General features: G+C 33.4%; 1 protein-coding gene across 7 annotated transcripts; it reads left to right on the top strand.

Annotated features, from left to right (window-relative positions):
- The first annotated feature begins 65 nt into the window (after window positions 1-65).
- On the top strand, window positions 66-25,334 carry LOC114340923 (elastin-like). Of its 7 annotated transcripts, none has more exons than XM_050643226.1 (6): window positions 15,850-16,007; window positions 21,137-21,677; window positions 22,425-22,750; window positions 22,845-23,139; window positions 24,778-24,912; window positions 24,991-25,334. In XM_050643226.1, exons 1-6 carry the CDS (start codon window positions 15,948-15,950, stop codon window positions 25,287-25,289), a joined length of 1,656 nt encoding a protein of 551 aa, XP_050499183.1. In that variant the 5' UTR covers window positions 15,850-15,947; the 3' UTR covers window positions 25,290-25,334. The 7 variants fall into 7 exon arrangements, with proteins under 7 accessions (XP_028147512.2, XP_050499181.1, XP_050499183.1 ...); XM_050643222.1 differs by having other exon boundaries at window positions 24,952-25,334; XM_050643225.1 differs by having other exon boundaries at window positions 24,778-24,951; window positions 25,030-25,334.
- The last annotated feature ends 2,435 nt before the right edge of the window (window positions 25,335-27,769 follow it).

Below are 27,769 nucleotides of genomic sequence, written 5' to 3'. Positions count from 1 at the left end.
AATAGAATATTATTATTTAACTAATATTATTTTCATCTGTAATATTAGAATTTAACATTACAAGTTAGAAAAAATAGAGAACTCCAACTTGAAACGGTAGCGACCGGCCTTGGTAGGGAAAGGTATGTACTAAATGTATGTACATACTATATGTATATAAATAGCAAGTTCATGGTTTGCGTTGAATCATCTAGTGGTTGAGGAGCTGAAAACATGAAGGCGTTTTTGGTGGTAAGTTTGAAAACTCTATTTTGAAAATAGTAAAACTTGTACTCGGATAATAGAGAAAAAATGTAACATATATAATCGGTGTGGCTCTTATGCCTTAAGGTTTCGAGGTGTCTTCTTTACTCGATGTTCACTGCGAACTTACGCCACTTTTTTCGGTCCCTAGCTAATTCTCTGGCTTCCTGCTACGATTTTCCTCTATTTTGCAATATTTCAATCACACTGGTATTCCACGTTTTCCTTGGTCGGCTTCTCCTGTTTTCCCTATCGGCATCGCTTCCCATGTCATTTTAACCTACTATCTGCCGTCGTTCATTCTAAATAAATGCCCAGTCCATTTAAATTTGTTTTCATGAATTTTTTTCTTTAATAATTTTACTTTTTATTCTCTTCTAAATATCCTCGCTACGTATTTTATCGGTGCTCCTAGCTCCCATGACTTTTCTTAAATACCTAATTTCCGCGGCTTGCAATCTCTTTTCTTGTTTGTTGTTTAATACCCAATTATCTGCTCCACATATAGTGATAGGTACGTAAATTGTTTTAAATATTATCATTTTGGTTTTCCTTGTTATTTCTTTTTTATTTAAGAAGTTTTTATACAGCAAATGATATGTTGTTGTGACTGCTTTTATCATATTTCCAATTTCGTCTTCTTGTGTCCCTTTCTTATTTAAAAACATTCCAAGGTATTTAAATGTTTTTCAAAAACTTCGAAATTGCAAATTCGAAAACATGAGTATACTTATAATTTTTCTTCCTCTTTCTATGTCCTTAATTTGTTTGAACTTATTCCTTCTTTGAATACTTTCCTATTGAATTTGAATTGTCTGTGCTCTACCAGTATACTTATAATGTTGCTCTTCTTATTTTTTCTATTTATTATTAAATCGCTTATATGTATTCTATCTTACCACATTTGCCTGAGATTTATATTATATTAGTGATCTCTTAGGGTCTTTCCTGTGACATTTCTGACTATATTCATTTCACACTTTTCAACACTTTATCTATCTATCTTTGTTTATGTTTTCTGTATACCTATGGAGCTTTGTTGACAATTTTTTCATAATGAGGTCAAACAGAATAATGAGTCTCACCATCGATTGCTGTCATCGACCTGGATAGGCTGTGTTAGTTAGCTATTAGTTCTAGGCTGGATGTTATTTCTGTGAAATATATTATCAATTATTTAATAACATCTCTGGCAATATATTTCGCTATTTTCTTCTCCTCATCGGAGGTTGGATATCATCATCACTATCTTTACTCTATCTACCGCTGCTACGAAGAGTTCTATAGAACTGCATTTAAACCAGTCCCTTAAATTCTTCAACCATGACACTCTCCTTCTTCCTATACTCCTTCCGCCTCTTATCTTTCCCTGTATTATCAGTCTTAGCATTTCATATCGCTGTCCCCTCATTACGTGTCTCATATATTGTAACTTTATTATTTTTATTGTGTTTATTATTTCGCATTCTTTATCCATTTCTCGCAATATTTCCGTGTTCGCTTTCTTCTGTGTCCATGCTATTATAAGCATCCTTCTGTAACACCACATTTCAAATGACTGTAGCTTATTTATGTGTTCTTGCTTCAATGTCCAGCTTTCAAGTCAATATTGCAGTATCGAGAACACGTATCATCTCAAAGCTCTTACTCTCAGTTCTAAGCTAAGGTCTTTGTTGCAGAGAACTGTTTTCATTTTCACAAACGCATTTCTTGCTATTTCTATCCTGGTTCTTCTTTCTGTTGTTTGATAATAATTTTTCTCTGAAATCCAGGTTCCTAGGTATTTGCATTTATCAACCCTTTCTATAGGTACATTTCCCAAATGTATGCTTGCTTGTACATTTGTTTTCTTAGTTTTTATCATGTATTTAATCTTTTTTATATTCATTTTTAGTAAATATTTTTCACAGAAACTGTTTGTTTGGTTTAGTATTAATTGGAGTTGTTCAGCAAAGCCTACAATAATCACTGTGTCATCTGCATATCTTATATTGTTAATAGATCTTCCGTTAATTATTATTCCTTCACTTTGAGATAGTAATGCTTCTTCAAAAAATCTCTTTAGTAGATATATAAAGTGATTTTCAGTGATATATAAAATTTTCCATGATTTTTCTTTCGTCAAAAATCGCATCTGTAATTACCATATCCCAATCAAGCTTTCTTCTTGTCCTATTTATCTTTTTCAGTGAAGTGTCTTTTTCCATTTTTGTTTTATTTGACCGTTCCACTGTAATGTAGAATGTCCTCTTTTCCTTTTGTTTGGTCTCCATTTCCAAGTTCTCAGAGGTATTCTTGTCTTGTTCATTCTTCACACATGTCCATAACATAGTGATTTTAGTTTTTCTATTTCGTTATTTAGTGTCTCCTTCAGATTCTTTAGTTCTCTAAATGATTCATTTCTCATTTTGTCCAATAATGTTAATTTGCAGCTTCTTCTCCAAAACACCATATCCATTGCATCTGTCCTCTTTTCCATTTTTTTATTTGTCATCCAGTAAGCAGCTTTCCAGCTGGATGGATGAAGTGGAAAGAAGCGAGTGGTGTGTTGTGTGACAGAAAAATTCCATTAAAGCTGAAGGGAAAATTCTATAAAACAGCCATAAAACCGGCTATGATGTATGGAACTGAATGTTGGGCAGTGAAGAAGAAAGAGAAAGGAGGAACAACGAATGCATGTGGCGGAAATGAGAATGGATGAGTAGAGTGACAAAGGAGGATAAAGTTAGAAATGAGCATATTAGGAGAAGTCTAGGTGTGGCACCAATTGATGCCAAAATGAGAGAGCATAGGTTAAGATAGTTTAATCATGTTTAACGTCGAGATGTTAATCACCCAATACGAAGAATAGCTGAAGTGCAGATTCCTGGAAAGAGTAGGAGAGGAAGACCAAAGAAGACCTGGGGTGAGACGATAAGGCAGGACATGTTGGTAAAGGGGATTGACATTGATATGACCCAAAATAGAATTGTGTGGAAGAATGCAATTAGGGCAGCCGACCCCGCATATGGATAAGGCAAAGAGAATGATGAATGATAAGCAGCTTTCCACTATTGTCGTTAAAGATTCGTTGTTTAGTTGTGCTTGTAATATCGTTGCTCCATATAATCAGATGTAATTGTTATGTTATTGTCTTTCCTTTCTTAATTTAATTATTCTTTCCTTTTTCAATTTATTTGCTTAATTCCGTTTTAAACCCCTCCTTACAAATTGTTTTTAGTTTTTTTTATCAAGTAGTAGACAATTTAAGAGCAAACAGTAGCGAGCAACAGGTAGCAGCGAACGCGTTCCAAGATTGCGGCTCTAATTTTGAATATTTTGTCGAGATATTTGGCACACATATTCATAATATAATAAAGAATGGCGGTACAGAGCCCAATTTCATAAATATGTTAGTATGTGGAATTTACTGTATCGCCATTAAGAAAGACAAAAAAATACACTTTCTTTAAATAAACTTTTTTATCCCGTGCCTCGATTTTGTGTCACATTGGAACCACTAAAAATCGATTTTTTTATAACAAGAAATCGAACGTCACTGACTTAGCAACATTTCGCGCCTATGTGTATAGAAATTATTGTTTTTGATAGTATAAACGTCACTTTCAGTGTCGAATTACCGACGCACTGTTGCCTTACTTTTGAAAGTTCGCAGAACTTTCGCAATCTTGGACCGCGTTTGTTGCTACCTGTTGATCGCTACTGTGTGCTCTTATATCATGATTAACCTAAGCCATTATATAGAATATGGAATATGAGATGGAGTTAGAATATGGATATCTTGAATTTTCAAGAGGAAATAGAAAGTAGTAGATAACAACTAGATATTTTTTCTTCTTCTTAACCTTCTACTGTCCATTTTTGGACATAGGTCTCTCCTTCCATCGTTCTCTGTCCTGAGCAACACACTTCTAAATTGTTCCGTCTATGTATAATCTACTCATCTCATGCTCATCTCTACTGCGATCTTATTCTTGGTCGTCTACCTTTGTAAGGTCTTCAATGCTGTATTGTTTCAACGTTGATATCTTTTCAATCATTGTAGCCTGCGAAGCTCCATTTGAATTTGGCAATTTTTTTTGTGATATCCTCGAATTTGGTTTTTGATCTTACCAAGATGTTCCTCTTCCTACCTTACTGTCGTGTACTTAACATTGCCCTTTCTGTTATGGCTAGTTTATATGTAGTTATCTTGGTTAGGGTACAGGTTTCATGTTGCGTCCCTTTATTATATTGACTAGTGGTATTGTTTGGTTCAGACGTTTAAGGATCTTCTCATTTTTAACTCTGCTTATTCCCTGATTATTCTTCGTAATCGTCTTCGTACATCTGTATAAATCTTAATGGATTTCAAGTTTTTAAACATAACCTCACTTAGACTCCACGATTCCACTCGATACAGTAGGACTGGAAAGATATACCAATAGGTATGTCGTTCGAACGCGAAAGTCAATACTAAAATCGTTGCTGCAAGTACGTACCTACGTCGTTCTTAAAAAAGTTGACCAGGCTCGATATATTCGGCTTTTAATTTCTGAAGATGAATCCAAGCTCTCATTGATATAACCCAGATTAGTTTCCATTCTTGGATCATATTTTACAATTTTTTATGAACTGTACATCTTAATCCGCCAGATGTTTTATAGGGTTCTTTTACTCCTTTTAAATTTTGTTTTTATCTTTTTCAGTTTGTAGCCTCTTTGAGCTTGGCTGTTGCCAGTACTACTGACACTAAAAACCAAAAAGTCGAAGACAAGAAAAATTTAAAACGTCACCTTGACCACGGTATCAGCTACGGAGGAGATCTGTCGGGATCTTTAGGCATCGGTGGTGGCATCTCAGATATCGGCAGCGGCATCTCAGGCATCGGTGGTGGCATCTCAGGTATCGACGGCGGAATCTCAGGTATCGGCAGCGGCATCTCAGGCATCGGTGGTGGTATCTCAGGTATCGGCGGTCTGTCTGACGCTGCTGGTCTTTCTGGGTACGGTAGTGGTGGCTCAGGAATAATCGGCGGGGACATAATCGGTGGTGGAATAATCGGCGGCGTTTCTGGATACGATGGCGGTTTTTCCGGATATAGCAACGGTTTAAGCGGAGGTGTATTGGGAGGTGCAGGATATGGTTATGGAGCAGCAGGTAAACATATTTTCTTAAATTGATAATAATTTTATATTTCTACCTACGTCAGCTATATTATAAAAGTAAATATTGATTTAGATGTCGCTGATTTGCGTCTCAAAAGGTGGGTTCATTGCATCGCGATGTTTTGCCTTAAAAGAGGCAGAATGTTTATATTCCCTTCAGAGTTGTGACTGCATAATCTTCACTGATGATGCATAAGGATGCTGAAATAGTTGCTATATGGAGATGGTAGTTCAACTCTGAATCGAATATAAACAAAACCTGCCTTGAACCCTTTTTAAATATTGATTATATTTCTACCCACATTTGTTGCTTGTTATCTTTTGTATGCACTATGGTCTTTGTTTTAATGGAATTTACTTTAAACACTACACTTGTAGTTTGGTTTTCAAGTTCCTTCTTAGATTATTTGATGGCAGATAAAATAATAAAAAAAAATCGTAGACGGTAGATGAGATCCTAAAATTAATGGACCAAAGAAGAAAAGCCAAAAATGACCCAGACAAATAGAGATATATATCAATAGGAAGGAAAATCAGAGAAGCGAACGAAAAAAAAACAATGGAAAAGATGCAATGAAATTGAGACTCTACAGTCAAAGTAAGAGAGTCACAATGTACATAGAAAAGATTGTGAGAGAATTAAAGAAGTCACACATGGACAAAGACGGAGATAGTCTGAAAATCTAACTGATTCTGATGGAAACATCATCTTGGACGAAGTAAAATAAGAACGTGGATAAAATACCTGGAGAAATTATTTGAAGACAAAAGAGATAACACCTTTGGTCTAGAAGAGGAGGTAAATTATGGACCAAGAATATGACAGTAGGGAATTTATTCTACAATAAAATAGCTAAAGGATGGCAAAGCAAAAGGACTCGATAATATATACAAGTATACCAGCAGAACTAGTCAACTAATGGACAACAAATCAATAGCAATAATCACAAAGATACTCAAAAACATGTAGGTACAAGTACAACACAACTCTAAAACAATATTAAGAAAATGGCTGAAATCTGAGTTTATTGCCTTTCAAAAAAGTAAAGATAATCTATAAAAAAATTTACAAGCTGAAAGCAAGGTCCACGAAGTGGTTCAACACAATATCTGCACAGCTTTTCCGCGATGCTGCAGATTAGATAAAGATTGCCATGGTGATCGCCAACATTCCTCACAGATCGTCACATCAAGGAGATCATTTGAGGGTTTAGTAATTTCGGTACATTTAACTGGCATTAGTTTTTCCTAAATTATTATTATTAATGTTTTTTAATCATTTTTTATCTATCTTCCTTTAGTTATATTATAATATAAATTTTAAACAATTATCTGTGTTAAATTTTGTGTACTTGTAGGTCTTCAACAAAATACTCACGAAGTTCGTCGTATAACTCAGAAGGTTCCAGTACCAGTCCCTCAACCTTACCCTGTTACCGTCACCAAAACCGTTCCCGTTCCACAACCCGTACCAGTGACAGTTCCAAGACCATACCCTGTTCCAGTGAAGGTTCCAGTACCATACGAAGTACCCAAGCCATACAACGTTAGAGTTCCTCAACCAGTAGCAGTCCCTGTTAAAGTTCCCGTGCCTGTGGTAGTCCCAAGACCATATCCAGTTCCGATTACCAAAACCGTACCCGTGCCAGTAGAAAGGAAAGTACTTGTTAAGGTAAGGAAACTAAAAGTTATTTTGAATATACAATTATATTCCATATGTCAAAGAACTTTTTTATAACAATTATTATTGTTGTTGTTTTAGCAATTGGTAAAAGTACCACAACCGGTACCACAACCCTACCCAGTACCTGTAACCAGATATGAACAAGTAAGAGTACCTACCCCTGTATACGTAAAAGACCGTAAAGTATTACACACTGTCTCTAAGTCGTACCAACCTCTGCCTGGAAAGCAAATCGTACTTAGACCTCAAGTAGCTCCTCAAATTCCACAATACGCAAATGGAGGCATTGGTGGTTTATATGGTGCCGGTGGCTCTATTGGGGGCTATGGAGTCGGTGGCTCTATTGGGGGCTATGGAGTCGGTGGCTCTATTGGGGGCTATGGAGTCGGTGGATCTATTGGGGGCTATGGAGTCGGTGGATCTATTTGGGGCTATGGAGTCGGTGGCTCTCTTGGTAGCTATGGAGCCGGTTATGGTAAGTACTTTCGTATTTATCTTCTTCTTTTTTTTATGTAGACATGACTCTGTTTGTTTTTCAATGTGCCTCCAGTAAGTTGTCATTCCATCTTTTTCGTGGTCTTCCCACTGATCGTCTTCCTACTGGGGAACCGTCTCTCGCCGTCCTTACTACTGTATTTCTTGTCATTCTTCTTATGTGGTCGATCCATTCTACTCTTCTGTTTCTTCCCCTTCACTTATATTTTGCACCTTGCATATCCGTCGTATATCTGTATTTCTAGCTCTGTCCCATAATGTCTTACCATTGATTTTTCGAAGGGTTTTTATCTTTGCTATTTCTAGCATTCATATTTTGACTAATGTTGTTTTAAATTATCAAAAATTCAGATAGGAAGCGCCAATTTTAATTTATTTCAATCCTATTTATTTTATCTTCGATTAATTCCTTTTGCATATAAATAAGATGGTAGTCAGATAATTGTTTCTATAATGAATAGTGGTACTAAAGCTCATAGAAAAGTAAATAAAATACATGATTTATTTCTATGTTATAAATATTTACATCATCATGTTAATATGAAATGTACAAGATAGGTACAGAACGGGATATCGATGTCAATATCATTTAGTTATGAGTCAGTGGCATCATTTGGTAATAAGTTATCAATTGAAATTAATAAAAAGCAGAAATAAAGGTACTAGAGAAGTAAATAATCCACCAGAAGTTTAAATGAGAAGAACATTATAAAGAGAAGCATAAACAGAAAATGCATCTTGTATGTATGTTGAAACTTTGTCTGAATCATACATTTGGATGAAAAAATGTGTTGAAACGTGAGATGTTTTAAGAATCTCGACATGCACATTATCATATCCTGAACTCTTTCGATTCTTCAGATAGCTTTGTTGAACCTCAGAGATTTAAGAATCTCTGAATCAGACCATTCATCCGAGTTGACAGGTTTCCTATCATCTCCCTGGTCTTCAAACAGGGACTTCAAGATCTTCACTTTATTCCATAAGTTTCATAGCTCTACCGGGTCCAAAATCAACTTTACAGTATGTTTCAAGGATATTGTAGGTGCACTATTTGTGATACCAGTAATTTCTTGAATCTTTATATTTAAGTTTACATCTTCATGCAAAGTATGTAGGCTCCCTCTCGATATTCGGAAATTACCTATTTTTATTTTGTTCTTTTGCATTGTTGATTGTTAATTAACATGACTGAATATCGTTCTTTTTTCTCCCCTTAGTTTTATCCTATCAGGGTGTTGGGTTTGGGCTAGCTATTTTAATTTCTATCCACCCATCTCTTCCGCTCTTTTCCATTTCCTGTCATTATTTTCAATTCCAGGAGTGATTTTTGTTCCCACCTCTACTACTTGCTTTATTTTCGTTTTGGCCTGCCTCTTTCTTTTTTTACGATGTTGTTTGCTTCGTGGAATTTTCTTGTAATTCCGTTGGGTTGTATCCTCAGCCGATGCTCATACTATAGTGTATTTGTATCTTAGCTATTTTATTTGTTATTGGTCTTAGTTAGCCATTGTGCTAATCGTCTCGTCGCTTAATCTATCTCATTTTGTCACGATTTAATAATTGTATAAGTACGTAATTGTTTAAAATATAATATAATATCACCGAAAACATTTTGTTTTTTGGATAAACTAAAATAAAATCAAGAAATTATCAGTAGTAATTGCACAAGAGCTCTAAGATTATCGAATTTTTCCCGAGTGACACTTTGACAGTTTTAATTTCACGACCCGAAGGGGAGAGAAATTATGTCAAAGTGTCACGAGGGCAAAAATTCGATAATAATTTTAGAGATCGAGTACAATTTGTTGCGATTACTTCATGAATAAAAATGTTGAAAACCAAAATTTTATTGTAATTTATTTATGTACTTAAGTACAAATTAGTACAATTAAACACAGTTGTTATAAATAGGGCTTTTCATTCACAGTCATTTGTTTCGAGCTTCTTCCATATTTCGTATTACCCGTGTATATTAATGTTATACACATATTATACAACATATGACAGAAGCTCGAAACAACTGACAATCGATGAAAAGCCCTATATTTGACGGTTGAAAGTCATCACTTTTATAATTTTTAAAACATTAATTGTCATTAATGTCACTGAATGTATTTTTTCTTAGCAACAAAGGCATCTGACGTAATATACTTAACGACGGGAGATTATCAAAAATTATCGGGTATAATATCACAAGAGAGTGAGAATCAATTTAAAATAATGCGACAGTTTTTCGAAAATTTGTTGTCTGGCAATAGACACGAGAGCCCGGATATTGCCCAATGACAACAAATTTGATTAAAAATGAAGCATTATTTTCTTATTTATTCTTACTGTCGTGTGATATTCGTAAGATTATTTTTTTGATACGTATATTATGGATATTTTCTTAAATGTGACAGTTGTCAAAACTAGGAAACTGGTTGTCATTAAACAGAAACAACCTACTTAAAAAAATTCTATCGGTAATTTTCTACAGTAGATAATTCTCAGTATAATTTTAATCCAATTGGACAGAATTAAACACGTGATCAAATATCTTACTATACGATTGGAAGTTAAAATCATCAAAAAATAATAAGTTTAATTTTTATTTCTGTAGCTTTCTATTGGTCAGAATCTCCTATGAATGAAATAATCAGGACAACACAAATTGTCTTTTGAAATGTTTAACGCTCTGCTATATAATGATAATGCTGCATTGTTGAGCGTCTATTATTCTTCAGAAGATTTAAAAACTTTTTACTTTTAGGTTTGGGAGGTCTTGGCAGCGCAGGCTACGGCAGCTTAGGAAGCTCTGTCGTTGGTGATTACAGTGCTTTAGGTGGTTCTGGAGTAAACGGGTTATTATCTTCTGGATATAGCAGTATAGGGAGTGCAGGAGTAGGCATTGTGGGAGGTGCCGGTTTAGAACACGTCCATAGCCACGTATTATGATGAATGCAGAAGTTTTTTCGAAACACAAATTTCCAGATATTTAGGCGGTTACAACAAATGGTGAAATTGTATATAACTTTTAAATAAAACAAATTTTTAATTAATCCAAGGCTTTTTTTGTAAAGCCCATTTATATTTCCTTCATTTCCTTCATGTGCTTGCTATTGCTCTATTATTATTATAGTAGGTACCTTAATATTTTCTGTTTTTACACTATTCACTTCCAAATCTTTTTGAAGGTGTTCCAGATTTCACTTTAATTATTTTTAAAGATTTTCTTCTCTCTCTAAAGGTATTAGAGCCCAAATAGAAACTTGGCCTCCAGTCTTGATAGTCCCTAGTCTCTAACCTAACATAGCCTTACCTAATCCATAAACATTATAATACCTGCAATCTAGAACCATTGTTTAACTAGACAATCTAGTTAAACAATGCTAGAATGTTCCCCCAGAGTGACAGAGAAAAATGTTGTAAGCTGGGTAGGCACCTTCTTTCTAATCGGCGTAGTTTACTTAATTGGAGGCAGTGTAAGTCACGTCGTCGATAAACCCCGCTGATTAGAAAAAGATGCCTACCTTGTTTAAAACATTTTTCTCTGTCGCATTGGGGAACCGTTTCTTCCTTTTTTTTCGTGGTCTTCCTTTTGTCCTTGGCCCTTTATTATCTAGGGCTCTTTTCGGCAGTGTTTAGGTCTGGCTTCTCACCACATGGTTAGCCTATTGAAGTCTATGATGTTAAACGAATTCTGATATAATTGTCTCTTTGAACAGTTACAAGAATTCATGCTTGTACCTGGATCTACAATTCGTTTTTACTAACAGGTCCAAATATCTTCCTTAGGACTTTATTTCAAAGAATTCCAGCTTCATTTTTGTGTTTTCTATCATCATCGATGTCTTTCATCCATTGCATACTATTGATCTGACACTAGTCTTGTAGACGATAAGAACGCTAAATAATCTGCAGTCATTAAGGAGTAACATACATTAGGGAATCGGCCCACTTAAAAATTTGGTCATTTTTGATGTCTTATATTTCCTAAACCTGTTGGCCGATTTAAGTGATTTTTTGAACATGTTATAGCCTGATTCTTTAAGAATACCACTGTAATAATATTGTTGCTACACAAGTAAATTTCTCAAAGTTCGCATGACCCTGTAGAATATTCTAGCATTTATAAAATACTGAAATTGAAATCCAACTATAGCCTCAGGTTTTCTTAATATTTTGTTTTCTGATTCATTCGTTTATGTTGGACAATGAAAAAGTTAGGTACTTTAACAACTAGACATGTTCTTCATCAATACACGGTGTTTCTAAATAAGTGCGACAAACTTTAAGGGGTAATTCTGCATGAAAAAATAATCACAGTTGTCTTTAAAAAAGTATGTCCGCAAATGCTTCGTTTTCGAGATACGGAATGTTAAATTTTTTCTTACAGACTGACGATTTATTTATTGCTTTAAAACCAGTTGAGATATGCAAATGAAATTTGATAGGTTTTAAGAGATAGTTATTGCGGACTTTTTGACATAAAATTAAGAATTTTATATTCACCATTAGCGTGCATACGGGTAATATGATCGGTCATATTACACTTATGCGCGCTAATGGTGAATATTAAATTATTAATTGTATGTCAAAAAGTGTGCAATAACTACGTCTTAAAACTCATCAAATTTCATTGGCCTAGCTCAACTGGTTTTAAAGCAATAAAATAAATCGTCAGTTTGTAAGAAAAAATTCAACATCCCGCAGTTCGGAAACGAAACATTTGCGGACATACGTTTATAAAGCCAACTGTCATTATTTTTCATGCAGACTTACCTCTTATAGTTTGTAGTACTAATTTAGAAACACCGTGTATTGATGAAGAACATGTCTAGTTGGTAAAGTACCTAACTTTTTTAATAACCAACATAAACGAATGAATCAAAAAACAAAATATTAAAAAAACCTGAGGCTATAGTTGGGTTTTAATTTCAGTATTTTATAAATGCTAGAATATCCACAGGGTGATGCGAACTTTGAGAAAAAAACACAGTTTAATTGGTACACCCGGTATGCAATAAAAATTTACCTGTTTAGCAACAATGTTACTACAGTGGTATTGTTAAAAAATCAGGCTATAACATGTTTAAAAAATTACTTAAATCGGCATACAGGTTTAGGAAATATGAGACATCAAAAATGACCAAATTTTTAAGTGGGCCGATTTCTATGCACGTAAGTTTAGTTCTACCCTGACATTATTATGATGTTATAATATTGCTTGTTCTATTATGTGGAATTGAAACTTTTTTTTAGTTATTTATTTATTGTTTATACATATGACCTGGCCTCTAGTGACTAATCCAAGTTGTTTTTTTTTCCTGATGGGATTACAGATATTTTTTTATATTTTTACATTTTTTACTAAACTACTTAATCTATTTTTACAATTTATTAATTAAGAGTAAACGGTAGCGATCAACAGGTAGCAATAAAATATAACTTCGGGAGATAGTATCATAAACTTTGGCAACAGTGGTAATCTTTGACATTATCTAAGATTAATATTATTGACAATTTAACTCATAGGCGCGCTAAATGGAAGTAACCGAAACCAATTTTGTTATTAATAAATTAATATTTATAAAAATAAACCAAAATGGGTGAAAATATTTTATGTTAGCATAGGTATTTGCACGAAATAATAATAATAAATAATAATTTCGTTGTGAAGCGAAACGAGAGCCGTCTTATTTTATTTAGTTCATAGAGCGCCAAAGAATAAAGATCTGAATAAAGAATAAAGATCTGAATAAAGGAGGCCGTTGTACCCCCCTAACGACAGGACTATGAATACCTACCTAAAAAAAATTGGCATTTGTACTGTAGTCAGGATTTCTGTACCTAAACATAGATCTATTACGAATTTCATTTTCATGGGAAACAACTTTTCACACTTTTTTTATTTATGACAACAGTAGATTACTTCTCATAGGTACTTACATTATTAAAATTTGTGGTGGCTCCAATTTCGGTGTTCTCGTAATTTTGGCACGGCTTTTAATGGACTTTTTCTTGGAATGATTCGCTTTATTTTTCGTTTGATTAACTTTTCCCATTTCGTTAAACTATTGATATGTTAACAATAAAAAAATCCTCCTAAAACTTTATACTCGCATTAGAATTCGAAATATTTTTACGTAAAATTTACTTACCTACCTACATAGAACTAAAACACAATTAACAACAATCTATTATTTCAAAGAGGCCAACAACTTATACAACAACAACAAAAATATAATAAATTAACTACCAATAAACACTATTTGCCTATGAAACAACTATAACGAATTCTTAAATTAACACACTACTGCACTGAACAGATATCGATAAAGATGACAGAACAAATTAGAGAAAATCTGACGCAGGTTTGTCAAAAAGACAGTGATAATTTCTCTATGTTGCCTAATTAGTTATTTAGTTATAATATGTTCGATTTCTTGTCAGAAATAAAAAATTTTAGTAGTTCCAAGTTTACACAAAATCTAGGCATGGGATAAAAAAGTTTATTTGAAGAAAGTTTATTATTTTTTTCTTCTTAGTGGCGGTACAGGCTCCTTTTTTCAATATTTTATTTAGTTATAGAGTAATTTCCACGTACTAACATATTTCTGAAATTGGGCTCTGTACCGCCATTGTTTATTATATTACTAATATGTGTGCCAAATATCTCGACAAAATATTCAAAATTAGAGCCGCAATCTTGGAACGCGTTTGTTGCTACCTGTTGCTCGCTACTGTAGCCTCTTAATTTGCCATAATCTATTAATTACATTTAACAAATACATTTAACAAATTTAAATAAACAATATACATTTGTTAAAATATTTTTGGTACTATCAACTCCCTTCTAAGTTATAAAGACAGTCCCTATATTTTCAGAAGAGAGTTGGTAGTCTTTTTTTTAATTTAAAGAACTATTTATTGAATTATTATTTTTATTTATTTATTTTATATTGAATTATTATTATTATAATTGTAAATATCTATTTTTGAATTTATATTTTATTTTATTTATTGAAATATGTGGAATTTAAACATAAGCTTTTAACAAAAACATAGTCCACGAATTCCAACCGTAAATCAGAGAGCTATGGAACGGAGAATGCTCAAAATGAAGCTCAGCCATCGCAAACCCAATGAAGAAATAAGAAGACCATCAAAACTAACAGGCATAAACCAAAAAATTGCTATGTTTAAATGGACTGGGCAGGACACAGGAAGAATGGAATACAAACGTTGGACGAACCAAATTTTTGAATGGAGATCATGAACAAACAAGAGGCAGACTTCAAACCAGATGGACTGATGACATCAAGCGAATGGCTGGTCATGAATAATATAATAATAATAATAAAACTCTTTATTACAGAGACAAAATAAAGAAGTACATGTACCAAATATAACAATATAGGAAAAAAAAAGAAATCTCTGTAAAAGGGACAAGAGAACAACATAGCACAACACGAATGCTGTGCCTGCTGATCAAAGCTCTGGCCCTTTTTTTAACAATTAAAGAACATTTTCTGCTGGCATATATAAATCAAAAATATATAACAGTTATATTACAGTAATTAAATTTAAATAATAGAAATAAATAAAAAAGAAACAATACAGGTGATAGGACATAAAAAGTAATGTTTATAGGGTATTATGTGTTGACTCAAGAAGATGTAATTTCATTTTTCTTTTGAATGAGTTAATAGGTAGTTTTTTCATTGATTCAGGGATACCATTATATAAGTTGTAAATATTATAAGAGTATGACTTACGGAATGTTGTGGTTTTGTACGGAATGAATGCAAAAAACAACGAAGAGAAATGAATGGACTCATCTAAGGGACGGTTACATCCGACCATAGTTGGAATGTCTTTTGATAATGATGAATAAGAAGAAAAAAATCATAGGACTTAAAGCAACACAGAACGTCTTAGAGAAAGTGTATGAAAATAAACGATTACAGTACCAAGCATATATTTTCAAAGGAAACAGATTAAACAGAAGCATACAGTCCGAAAATATAATTGGCAATTTGCATTTTTATCTTTATTTGCTTTTTAATAGCATTGTTATAGCTTCTCTTAAGCTTTTATGAACAAGTTAATGGAATTTATAACAGATTAATGCTTTTTCGATGCTTGGCATTTACAAGAGCACAATATAACGGATATAGATTATGACATAACAGAAAAAGCGTTATCTACAATTAAAAATTCAAATAAACATAATAAATCGTGTATCTAAACATTAGGATTTACCAGATAATTATAACGCCTTGATATATGGAAATTAGAAAAAATGGTCTTAAACTTGACCTGGCAGCGACCGGCCTTGGTAGCGAAATATTTCTGAATTTTATATTATATATAAATAGCGAGAAACATTCATGGTTGGCGAAGAAGCATCCGGTGGTTGCGAAGGTAAAAACATGAAGGCGTTTTTGGTGGTAAGTGAGAAAACTGTAATTCTTGTAGTGCATGCAATAGATATATAGAACAATTAGATTTTACAATTAGAGCAGGGAAGATAATTTATTGTTTCTTATTGCGGTTTTTAAATAATAGGATTAATTCGCTTGTCCTCCATTCTTCTGTTATCGTCTTCTCTTATTTGACGTCTCGATTTCCACTTTGGAAATCGTTCTCAAAAGACAATTTCTGAAAGATTCGAAGTGGAAATAGAAACGTCAAATAAAGTTATTTAAAAATGAAATTTATGGCTTATTCTCAACAAAAATAATGAATTGCATTCAACAACATTCTTTAATCTATTTTAATTTTATTAAGCTGGTGTTTAACTTTCACCTTATTCTTGTTCTATTTCTTTTTGCGTAAGTATACATGATACTGTCTGTTTTTTTAATGTGCCTCCAGTAAGTTGTAATTCCATCTTTTTCTTGGTCTTCTCATTGATCGTCTTCCTATTGGGGAACCATCTCTCGCTGTCCTACTACTCTATTTGTGGTCATTAGGCTTATAATATGATCGTTGCATTCTACTCTTCTGTTTTTACTCAGTCGTCAATCCACCTTGCATCTCCGCCATGTACTTCTAGATGTGCCTTACCATCGATTTTTCATCTCTGCTGTTTCTAGAATTCTCTCTTAGTCCAGGGCGCATCTGTTTTGAGATGAACGTTGAGAGTTGACTGATATTTTTTGCAGAAATTTCTTGGAATTAACTCCTATAATAATAATTGAGTTATGCTCCCATTCAAAAATGTCCGAAACATTGTTTAAATAATCAAAATGTCAAAAAATGAAGGAAAAATTCGACTATTTTCTTCGTTTTTTGGTTATAACTGTCAAAGTATTCACTTCCGAGAAAAGTCGTGCTAATATAAAAGTTGCGAAATTAAATTTCCTACAATACGGAATTAGCTACAAATTTTAAAAATTGTCACCCTTATTGCAAAATAGCAATAATTGCGAAAAAACCGTAAAAAAACAAGTATTTGTATTTTACGTTTTTCAACCATTTATGCTACACTTAAGACCTTAATATTTTACCTGGAAAAACTATATAATATAATAAAACCATACTCTAAATTTTATTAAGATGGGTTATAGATTTTGCAAAATAAATTTTGCAATCCAGCTTTCGCAAAAAAAATTCATTTTTTTCAAAATGTTGCATGGACTGAAAATAAAGCAGATAGCAAGTTGAATTTTTTTTACGTATAGAAGAATACTGTACCTTTCATCTTCAATTTTCAATATTAAAATTGATTAACTACCATGGCGTCAACAATTTTTTTAAATAAACATTAATTTTTGGTGCTACGAGCAGGACAGTGGTGTTCGATTCAAACAAGTTGATTTCCACCAAAATTTCTGGTGCTACCATTTATGCTACACTTAAGACCTTAATATTTTACCTGGAAAAACTATATAATATAATAAAACCATACTCTAAATTTTATTAAGATGGGTTATAGATTTTGCAAAATAAATTTTGCAATCCAGCTTTCGCAAAAAAAATTCATTTTTTTCAAAATGTTGCATGGACTGAAAATAAAGCAGAAAGCAAGTTGAATTTTTTTTACGTATAGAAGAATACTGTACCTTTCATCTTCAATTTTCAATATTAAAATTGATTAACTACCATGGCGTCAACAATTTTTTTAAATAAACATTAATTTTTGGTGCTACGAGCAGGACAGTGGTGTTCGATTCAAACAAGTTGATTTCCACCAAAATTTCTTTAAATCTTCATCTAATATATTATTTTCTTACTCTATATTTTGTTGTATTTTAATATTTTAATTCCACAAAAATCAAACTAGTTTGATTATTGTTTGTGAAATATTGTTTAAACAATTTTATATGTTTAAAAATAATAAACTTTTATTCTCTAAGTTAAAATATATGAACAAAGAAAGTTTTTGCTAAAAAAGTGTAATTTCAAAGGACAGAGTATGTGTTTTTATTTTGCAATAAACAAATTTATTTATTTATATCGAAATATACTAAAAATTAAAATTTATTAATCATTATCAAAAGTCATTGGAATGCCCAATCAGAGCAAACGTATCCGCTGTCCTGCGCGTAGCACCAAAAATTGATTTTTTTTTTTAATTCCTGACGCTGTATTAGTTAACCTATTTTAATTTTGCAAATTGCAAATGAAAGGTACAGTATTATTCTATATGTAAGAAAAAATTCAACCTACTATCTGCTTTATTTTCAGTCCTGCAACATTTTGAAAAAATAAAAATTTTTTTGCGAAAGCTGAATTGCAAAATTTATTTTGCAAAATGTGTTGAACCGATCTTATTAAAATTCACAGTGTTGTTTTCTTATATCATAAAGTTTTTCTGGGTAAAATATGAAGGTCCCAAGTGTAGCATAAATGGTTGCAAAACGTAAAATAGGAATACTTATTTTTTTATTGTTTTTTCGCAATTATTGCTATTTTGCAACAAGGGTGACAATTTTTAAAATTTTTAACGAATTTTATGTTATAGGAAATTTATTTACGCAACTTTTTTGTCAGTATAACTTTTCTCAGAAATGAATACTTTTAAAGTTATAATCAAAAAACCAAAAAAAAATCGAATTTTTCCATGATTTTTTGACATTTTGATTATTTAAACAATGTTTCGGACCTTTTTGAGTGGGAGGATAACTCAAATATTATTATATGAGTTATTTTCAAGCAATTTCTACAAAAAAATATGAGTCCCCTCTCAATGTCCAAATGTAGTAATATTTTTACAGATGCGCCCTGCTCTATCTGTCTTAGGCTACGGCTCCACGGGCGGGAAATTGACGCTAGCAGTAGCAGTAAAATGAACTTAAGGTTCCGCGGAACGGAATAGGGATAGCCGAACTGTACCGACTACAGGACTTGTGCGTAGTCGGTTCAGTTCGGCTATTCACATTCCGTTCCGCGGAATCTTAAGTTCATTTTACTGCTACTGCTAGCGTCAATTTCCCGCCCGTGGAGCCGTAGCCTTAAGTCTTTACTTATGACTAATTTCTGCCGCATATGTCATTGGTTGACAAAACAGTCATGGTCTGATCACTGTTTTGTAAATTCTGCCTTTCATGTATTTGCCGATAATTTTATCTCCATATTCCTTCATTGAGGAAACATGATTTAGATCTTAGAAGATTTTCTGTTATAACCTTGCATTGTGTTGTTTTTGGGGAAATATAACATGTTCAATTTTCTGATGGTTATATTAAGTTCGTGCAGCTTACGTTGCAAGTCATTCTCTCTTTGAGAGATTAATATGGTGTCGTCTACATAGCAGAATATTTTAAGTTGTTTTTCTCTTATTTCGTATCCTATTTGAATTTTTACTTTTTATTATTTCATTCATGAGCAGGTTAAAGAGTAGAGGACTTAGGGAAGCCCATTGTCAGGTTCAATTGGATCAGTTAGTTCTTCTTCTACTTTTACTTTTATTGTCATGTAATGGTTGATATTTTCGATCGTTTTGATTATTACTAGAAGTATCTCCCTTGTGTACGATAAATAGATAAAGTCCTTTAATTTTACCGTGTCAAATGCTGTCTCAATATCTCCGAAACATAAACATGCCGGTTTGTTGTATTTCAAGGATTTCTATTACATTTGCCACATTATAAATAATATAGCGTCGGTTCATGATGCCCCCAATCTAAAACCTTCTTGTTCTTCTGCTATTGTTATAAATTCATTCAGTTTGTTTGTTATCACTTGGTTACAACTGGTTGTTGATATTAGTGTTTTATTGAACAAGTTAGTTCCTCTGTAATTTTTCTATGGTTACCAGGGGTAGTTATATCATTTCAAACAATGTTTTCTTCAGCCACAGATTGCTAGGGTGCGTAAGATCGAGACCAAAATTTCATTTGTATAGAAAGTACACATAAATAAAAAGATAATTTTATGAAATTTTCCCAGAATTTTTAAAAATAATTTTCTTTTTAATTTGCTTAAGACGATTTCTGTAGTGAAAATAGAAACGTCAAACAATAGTTAAGTTAATTTCATCAACAACTGTGGCTCAATCTCATGTAAAAATAATGCTAAATCTCACACAATAGCCCAACTAAGATTTATTAAAAATATTGATATGTTCATGAATTCAAGCGAATAAACAGCTATATTTGTCTGACATACCTCTTGAAATCTTCATACATTCAAGCAGGAATTGCACCATAAATATATCTTCCTTTAAGCTACTAGATACTTCACAAACAAATTTATATCCTGACAAAGTGCAAAGAAAAAATAAAGACTTGGATCGTGATGCATCGCAAATTTTTCCACTATCTCGGAAAAGCCGGTATTTCGCTTTTCAATTTTTAGAAAAGACGAATTCGTTTAAGAAAATTTTATTAAAGGGGTTTTAGAAATTAGTGCAGCATGAAAGGTCGTAATATTAACGGTTTTGTGTACTGTATGCAAAATTTTAAAAGGAATTTTATATTAAGAGGGTAGGCGCAAAATTTCAGGCCTATGCTTTTTAAATGCATTCATTCATATTTTCGAATCCTGAGAAAACTAATATGTATTTCTGAAAAATTTAAACACACAACGAAAGATTACGTTATTATCGAGAGCCTAAAGTCCCTGAAAACTTCTACAATGTCTGTTTTAATAATTTACAGGGGTAAAAAAAATTTAGTGTGATTTTTAATTTCAAATATTTCATCCAAAAGAAACTTTTGTTTATTCTAAGGGACTTTCGACATTCAGTATACATAGTCTTTCATTCTGCGTTTAAATTTTTCAAAAACATTTATTAGTTTTCTCAGGATTCGAAAAAAATTAATGCATTTAAATAACATTGGACCAAGATTTTGAGCATCTCCTTAAGCATAAATGTAAATAAAAAATTAAAGACAAATAATATGGTTTCAGAGAACGATTGGGAATAAAGGAAGCTTTTTTTCTCAATGCTAACATTACTTCAAAGGTCATGGGAAGTACAGAAACCAATGGCATACTTATCATTATGCTTTCCTTGAAATATAACCTCTTAGATTATTATCGATTATTTTGCAGCTTTTTTTTAGCTTATATAAATGCAGTATTTGTTCATTTTTAATTATCTTTAATTTTGTCTTAATTTTTTTTACAGTTTGTAGCCTGTCTGGGCTTGGCTGTAGCCAGTACCGCAGACGCTAAGAACAAGAAAGTCGAAGTTGAGGAAAAGAAAATCTCAAAACGTCATCATGACCACTACAGCACCCTAAACACCTACGGAGGAGATCTCGCTAGTCAAAGCCTTTCAAGCTATGGTGGTGACCTCTCCAGCCACTCCAGTGGTCTTTCTGGGTACGGTAGCGGTCTTTCAGGATACAGCAGTGGAGTTTCTGGGTACGATAGCGGCCTTTCTGGATACAGCAGTGAAGGCGGTTACAGCAGTGGATCGTCATCTGAATACAGCAGCGGATCCCAAGGATACGGTAGCGATTTTTCTGGATACAGCAGCGGATCCCATGGATATGGTGGCGATCTGTCTGGATACAGTAGCGGATCCCACGGATATGGTGGCGATTTGTCAAGCTACAGCAGCGGATCATATGGATATGGTGGTGATGCATCTGGATACAGCAGTGGCTTAAACGGAGGTCTATTAGGAGATTCAGGTTCTGTATCCTATGGATACCACTCAGTAGGTAAGTAATATTTCTCCGCAGATAATAATAAAATTTATTTGATTATATATCTACGACAAGACAATAAATTAAATAAAGCAAATCAGACCGAAGAAATATAAAGAAACATAAGATTGGCCTGCGCATCATTCGGAAAACGGTCTTATATTCTAAAGAACAGAACATACCACCACTACCTTAAAACAATAGTCTTCAATCAATGTATATTCCCCGTCCTCATATTTGGCTTTCAGATATGAACGCTTATAAAGGAAAATATGGAAAAGATAGTAAAAACAGAAATATTCATGGAAAGACAAACGCTGAACATTAAACAATCAGACAGGAAAAGAAACGAGTGGAAGTTCGCCGGACACACTCTAAGGCCGCAGGACGAAAGATGGACTAAGAAGATTATACATTGGAGCGTGGAACCACAAACGAAAAAAGAGAAGGCCACAAATGCGATGGTCAGATGGCCTAATTAAAGAAACACGCCGGGTCAAAATGAATGCAAATTCTCAAGATAGAGAGGCATGGAAGAAGGAAGAGGAGGCCTATAATCAAGGATGGATGTTTAGGGCTGATTACGTAGATTGAATAAATGAAGCTGTATAAAAATAAATAGATATTTCTTATCTATATTTAACTCATTTTTTTCTCCTTTCCTTTATTTATCATATACCCAGTTTTATATTGGTCAATTTTTACCTTCGTTGATCTAATTTTATACTTTACCTTCGTTGATCTAATTTTATATTTTTTCAGCTCCAGTAGTCCACAACGTCCACAGTACCCACGAAGTTCGCCGCATCACCCAAAAAGTTCCAGTACCAGTCCCTCAACCTTACCCTGTTACCGTTACCAAAACCGTCCAGGTACCACAACCAGTGCCTGTGGAAGTTCCAAAACCATACCCAGTACCTGTCAAGGTTCCAGTGCCATACGAAGTACCCAAACCATACGAAGTCAAAGTTCCCCAACCAGTGGCAGTCCCTGTTAAAGTGCACGTACCCGTGGAAGTACCAAAGCCATACCCAGTTCATATCACCAAAACCATCCCCGTTCCAGTTGAAAAGAAAATTTACATTAAGGTAAGGTACCACACTAGTTTACTTTTATTGTTCATATCACCTCATATTCATAAACTTCTTTAAGTTAGATACCTAATTGTTGATGCTGTTGTAGCAATTGGTACAAGTACCACATCCAGTACCACAACCCTACCCTGTGACAGTAACCAAGTATGAACAAGTAAAAGTACCTACTCCTGTTTACGTAAAAGAGCGAAAAGTAGTACACACTTATTCCAACTCATACCAAAACTTGCCTGAGAAGCACATCGTTCTCAAACCTCAAGTTTCTGCACAAGTTCCACAATATTCAAATGCTGGTTATGATGCTTCATCATATAGTAGCTCTCTTGGAAGTTATGGATCTGGATATGGATCTAATTATGGATCTAGTTATGGATCTGGTTATGGTGAGTACTTCCAAAATATTTCGCAATGTATGCAGTTAATTTTGAAAAATTTGAGCTTTGTAAGAAGAATATTTTTTAGTCAGTGTTAGTTTTTTACAATGGCAATTTAACAATAACAAAACATACCTCTACCCTTCGAAATCACTAGCAACGTGCTAGAACAGGTTAATCAATATAGATACTTGAGTTGTTGGAAAGTATTCAATTACATAAGTAAATCGAAAATAGTAATTACAAAAGTTAATATAAAACTTAATCATTTTGCAATAGATATTTAAAACTAGAGGTGAAAAAGACAGGAACAGATATAATAAGTAATATAATTTAAAATTATTTAGATATCTTCACTTTATTAATCAATCTCGTTCTGCGTCTGCCTCTTCTTTTGGAACCGATTAGTTTTCTGGTCGTAACTAGTTTAAGCGTTCTATTCGCTACCATTATTTCTACATGTCCTAACCATCTAATCTTTTGCGACTTTGGTGATAGTAGATTCGTTATGCAAAGCCATTAATTCGGTATTGGTTCTTCTGTCCCATCCGTCTTCTATCTTCCTTTCTTTGAATACGTGTCTAAATATTTTCCTTTCCCATCTTTTCAGAGAATGGTTTTTCCTTCTTATTTAATGTCCATGCCTCTCAGGTATATGTTACTGTGGATCTCATTGCTGTTTTATATATTTGGAGTTTGCCTTGCTTGCAAACGTATTTTGAATTCATCAGTGCTAGCTCTTAAACTGACTAAATTTATTCCCTTGTGTTACTCTGGCATCGAGCTCCCATTTCTCTGTTCCATTTTAATAATACAGGTATTCAAAATTGCCCACCATTTTAAAACTATAGCTTTTATCACTTACAAACCTCACACTAAAAGCCTTCTTCTTTTTGTTTTCTTCTGTCCCTCCCATGATCATATATTTGGTTTTGTCTTCAGTTAGCTCCATTCCGAATTTATGAGCTTCCTCAATAATTTTTTTCTTCACTCTCCTAATTCTTTGGCGATTATTTTTAAGATCGTTAGATCGTCATCAAAGGTCATGCACTGGTGCTCATTTTTCATGATTATTTCTTCCAGCTCCATCCTGCATTTTCTGATTACCGTTTCTAACATTAAGTTGATTAATGTATTGGATACAGGGTATCCATGTCTCAACCATTTTTCAACCGTAAATTGATATGAAATATGACCGTGCCAAGCAATTTTACAGTGTTATGTAGTGTCATTTTTACTAGTCTGATCAATTCTTTTGGTATACCCAAATGTTCCTGGGTATATTTTATGTCTATCCACTCTATCGTATGCTTGTCTAAAATCCACAAACAAAACATACAAAGGAACTTTTTCTCATAACAAGTTATCTGCGTCTCGTTTAAAAAGAAAATTTGGTAAATAGTATATCTGTCCTTTCTAAAGCCGGCCTGCTACTCAATGAAATGAAAATACATACCTATTCAAAAAACTTCATTTCTTAATAGTTGTTTAGAACTTATCCTGTAAAATATCAGGACTAGCAACAGCAGTTAGCTTAAATGTGCTAAGCCTCGTTAATATCCTGTTAGATATTAGTAACATAGCTACCAAAATATCAATTTTGGTGCTCAGATTCTTAAAGAAATTTAAAAAATAATTTAATTTTAGGTTATGGAGGTCATGGCAGCTCAAGCTACAACTTAGGAAGCTATGGAGACAGCTATAATTCTGGTGTAAGCGGATTAGGATATAACAATTTGGGAGGTTCTAGCTCAAGCGGTTTAGGATATGGCAGTTATGGAGGTTCTAGCTCAAGCGGTTTAGGATATGGCAGTTTGGGAGGTTCTAGCTCAAGCGGTTTAGGATATGGCAGTTATGGAGGTTCTAGCTCAAGCGGATTAGGATATGGCAGTTTGGGAGGTTCCAGTGGAAGCTACAGCAGTTGGGGAAGTTCCAGCTTAAGTGGTCTTGGTGGTTCCAGCGGTCACTTAGGAGGTCATGGAAGTTCTGGTCATGGACTTTATGGTCATGGATCACACTCCTACGGTTTGGGTGACTCAAGTTCACAGTACAGCCATAGCTACGGTCACAGCCAAGCCTTCGGTCATGGTGACGACTACAGTGGTCTTTTAAAATCATATGTTCCAAGCAAGTTAGGTGGTTATAATAACAAATGGTGAAATTGTAAATAGTTTTTCAATAAAATAAAGTTTTAAAATACGCGACTCATTTTTTTAATATGCATCGATGCATTCAAATTAACATTTTCGTTTTCATATTATTCTTACCTTAGGCGATACACTACTTGGTTCTACTACTTAATAGGGACCACACCCTGTTCTGTCAATAAAATCAACTTCACTAGAAGTCTTCTTACTCTTCCTTTATAAAAGCAATTTTTCTTGTTTTTTTGCCGGGTTGTTGTCTCCACGGAAGATTGTTACTTCACCTCTTACGTGGTCAGCCGATTCTTCTTCTATTTGGCGATTTTCCTCTTGCTATTTTAACGACCCTTGTCTCCGCCAATCTACTGATATGCTGTTTCCAGCAATCTCTATATTTTGACTGTATCGAGCCTTGTTCTGATGCATTAATGTTTATTAAACAAACTGGAACATGAAGTAAAAACCACTTCTATGTAAAAGGTATATTTACTAAAAATTTTTAAAATCCCAATGGATTCAATAAAATGAGTTCATCAGAACGTTTTCAAACCTATCGGTCCATCATCAGTGAATTTGAATACTTGCAAAATAGCTCCAGAACCAAACAATGGTTGTGATTATAAATAAATCTACATTATGTTAAAATAAAATTAAAATGGCTAAACGCCGATGTTCAGGGATTAAACCTCTGGGAACATGGTGAAACTCTACCCGAGGACCCAATCAACCATCTTCGGTCAACGATGACTACTAAGTCAGACTACATTGTTCTGAAGCTATTTTCTTGTGGCATTTTTTATAACCAAGTATATTCAAATGGGAAATAAGCTAAGATAGTATCACGAGGTTTTTCCTGGTTTTCCCTCGTGATTTACTATGGAATCTCTAACGTGAGAATTTCAGTGCCACCGTTGCATTTGGTTGTCTTTTTAAAGACAGATCACACGCTATGATTTTTTGTGGCGGATATTCTTGAATTTGGATTGAGTTCATGTAATCGAATGAACTATGTTTTAGTAAAGTCGTCCCAGGAACGCAACTCATCAATATTGGCAATATCATTTTAAAGTCGTCTACTTTAAAATGTATAATACGTGTCTGAATTGCCGATATAAATGAGTCAGATTAAATAAATTATTAGAAGAATTTTTTACTAAGCAACAAGATTTTTGTTTATTTAGTATTATTTTGTATTTTGACAACGACACCCGACTTGGGCGTCGAAACGTTAATAAAATCATTTTTAGGTAAAATTGTGGCTTATTTCCCATTTGAATATACTTGATCACTGATGATGGACCGATAGGTTTGAAAACGTTCTGATGAACTCATTTTATTGAATCCATTGGGATTTTAAAAAAAAATTTAGTAAATATACCTTTTACATAGAAGTGGTTTTTACTTCATGTTCCAGTTTGTTTAACTATAAGGTATACAGCCAACCCAGGGAACTACCCCTTTTTAGTTAATGTTTATTAGTCTTGTACTTCAAGTCAAGTCATTATTGGTCTTGTACTTGCCTTATAGAATCTTCATTATACCTTAAGTTAATATGTTGGTTACGTCTTATAGTGTTATGAAGACATCCTGATAATCTATTTGCTCTTTGTACTTAATCTCTTACTTCCGTTTGAACGTTTCCATAGCTAGATAGTGAAGCTAATAATTAGGAACTTTGTTTTCATTACTTGTTCAATGCTATCAAGGCTTCGCCCATCGACTTCAAGTTTACATCTTATTGGTTCTTTACTAATTGCGAGTGTTCTAATACTTTTCTGAGTTGAAGACATCATTATTATTTTTTTTTCTTGCTCTTGTAAAGTCTTGTCATCTGATTAGTAATACAGTAAAACCTGTCAGTAACGGCCACTAAAAATGAAAGAACTATTGGCCGATATATAAAGGTGGCTGCCATTTCCAGTTTTTGTAGTCTACATATAAATGGTTTGGGAAACTTTTAAACTGGCCGTTAGGACAGGTGGCCGATGTTGGCAGGTGGCCGTTAACACAGGTTTTACTGTAGCAATATTTATTTATTATAAAAAAAAAGAATTTCAAAAAGAAAATGAGGTGCAAATTATAGATCTCCCCTAGTCTTTTTTATTTCAACATTCGTATGGTTTGCAAGTAATAGAAACCACGATGATGGAACCACAAACTTGATCTTATTAAAAGTTTTAGTTTCTTCGAGATAAAACTTTGAATTGAATTATTTAATACCTAGTATACAATTACAATATTTAAATTATATAATTAAAAAACATACCTTTAACAATAAAGCATTTTGGTTCATCAGCTGACTTACCTGCAAAAAAAAAAAAGAAAAAATGTAATCACAAATTACAGAGTATATTTTAAAGTATTTTCAATAAAGGCTTTATGTATTTATTTAAAAATTCGATAATTTAGGTAGATAATATTCTTATTAAAAACTGTCTATTTTAGATAGTCTTACACTAGCCGTGGCATTTTGGTTGGCAGGCTATTACAGACCA

The sequence above is a fragment of the Diabrotica virgifera genome, chromosome 2 (assembly GCF_917563875.1).
Source record: "Diabrotica virgifera virgifera chromosome 2, PGI_DIABVI_V3a".
NCBI classification, from domain to species: Eukaryota; Metazoa; Arthropoda; class Insecta; order Coleoptera; family Chrysomelidae; genus Diabrotica; species Diabrotica virgifera.
Note: the sequence above shows the minus strand (reverse complement) of the source record. Positions and strands in the feature narration are given on the sequence as shown.

Bases quoted from the DNA above. Each gene is read 5' to 3' on its own strand.
- LOC114340923 (XM_028291700.2), top strand. From the start codon at position 15,948: ATGGTTGGCGAAGAAGCATCCGGTGGTTGCGAAGGTAAAAACATGAAG. The intron at 21,678-22,424 runs GTAAGTAATATT...ATATTTTTTCAG, and splicing joins CTATGGATACCACTCAGTAG to CTCCAGTAGTCCACAACGTC. The intron at 22,751-22,844 runs GTAAGGTACCAC...ATGCTGTTGTAG, and splicing joins AAAAGAAAATTTACATTAAG to CAATTGGTACAAGTACCACA.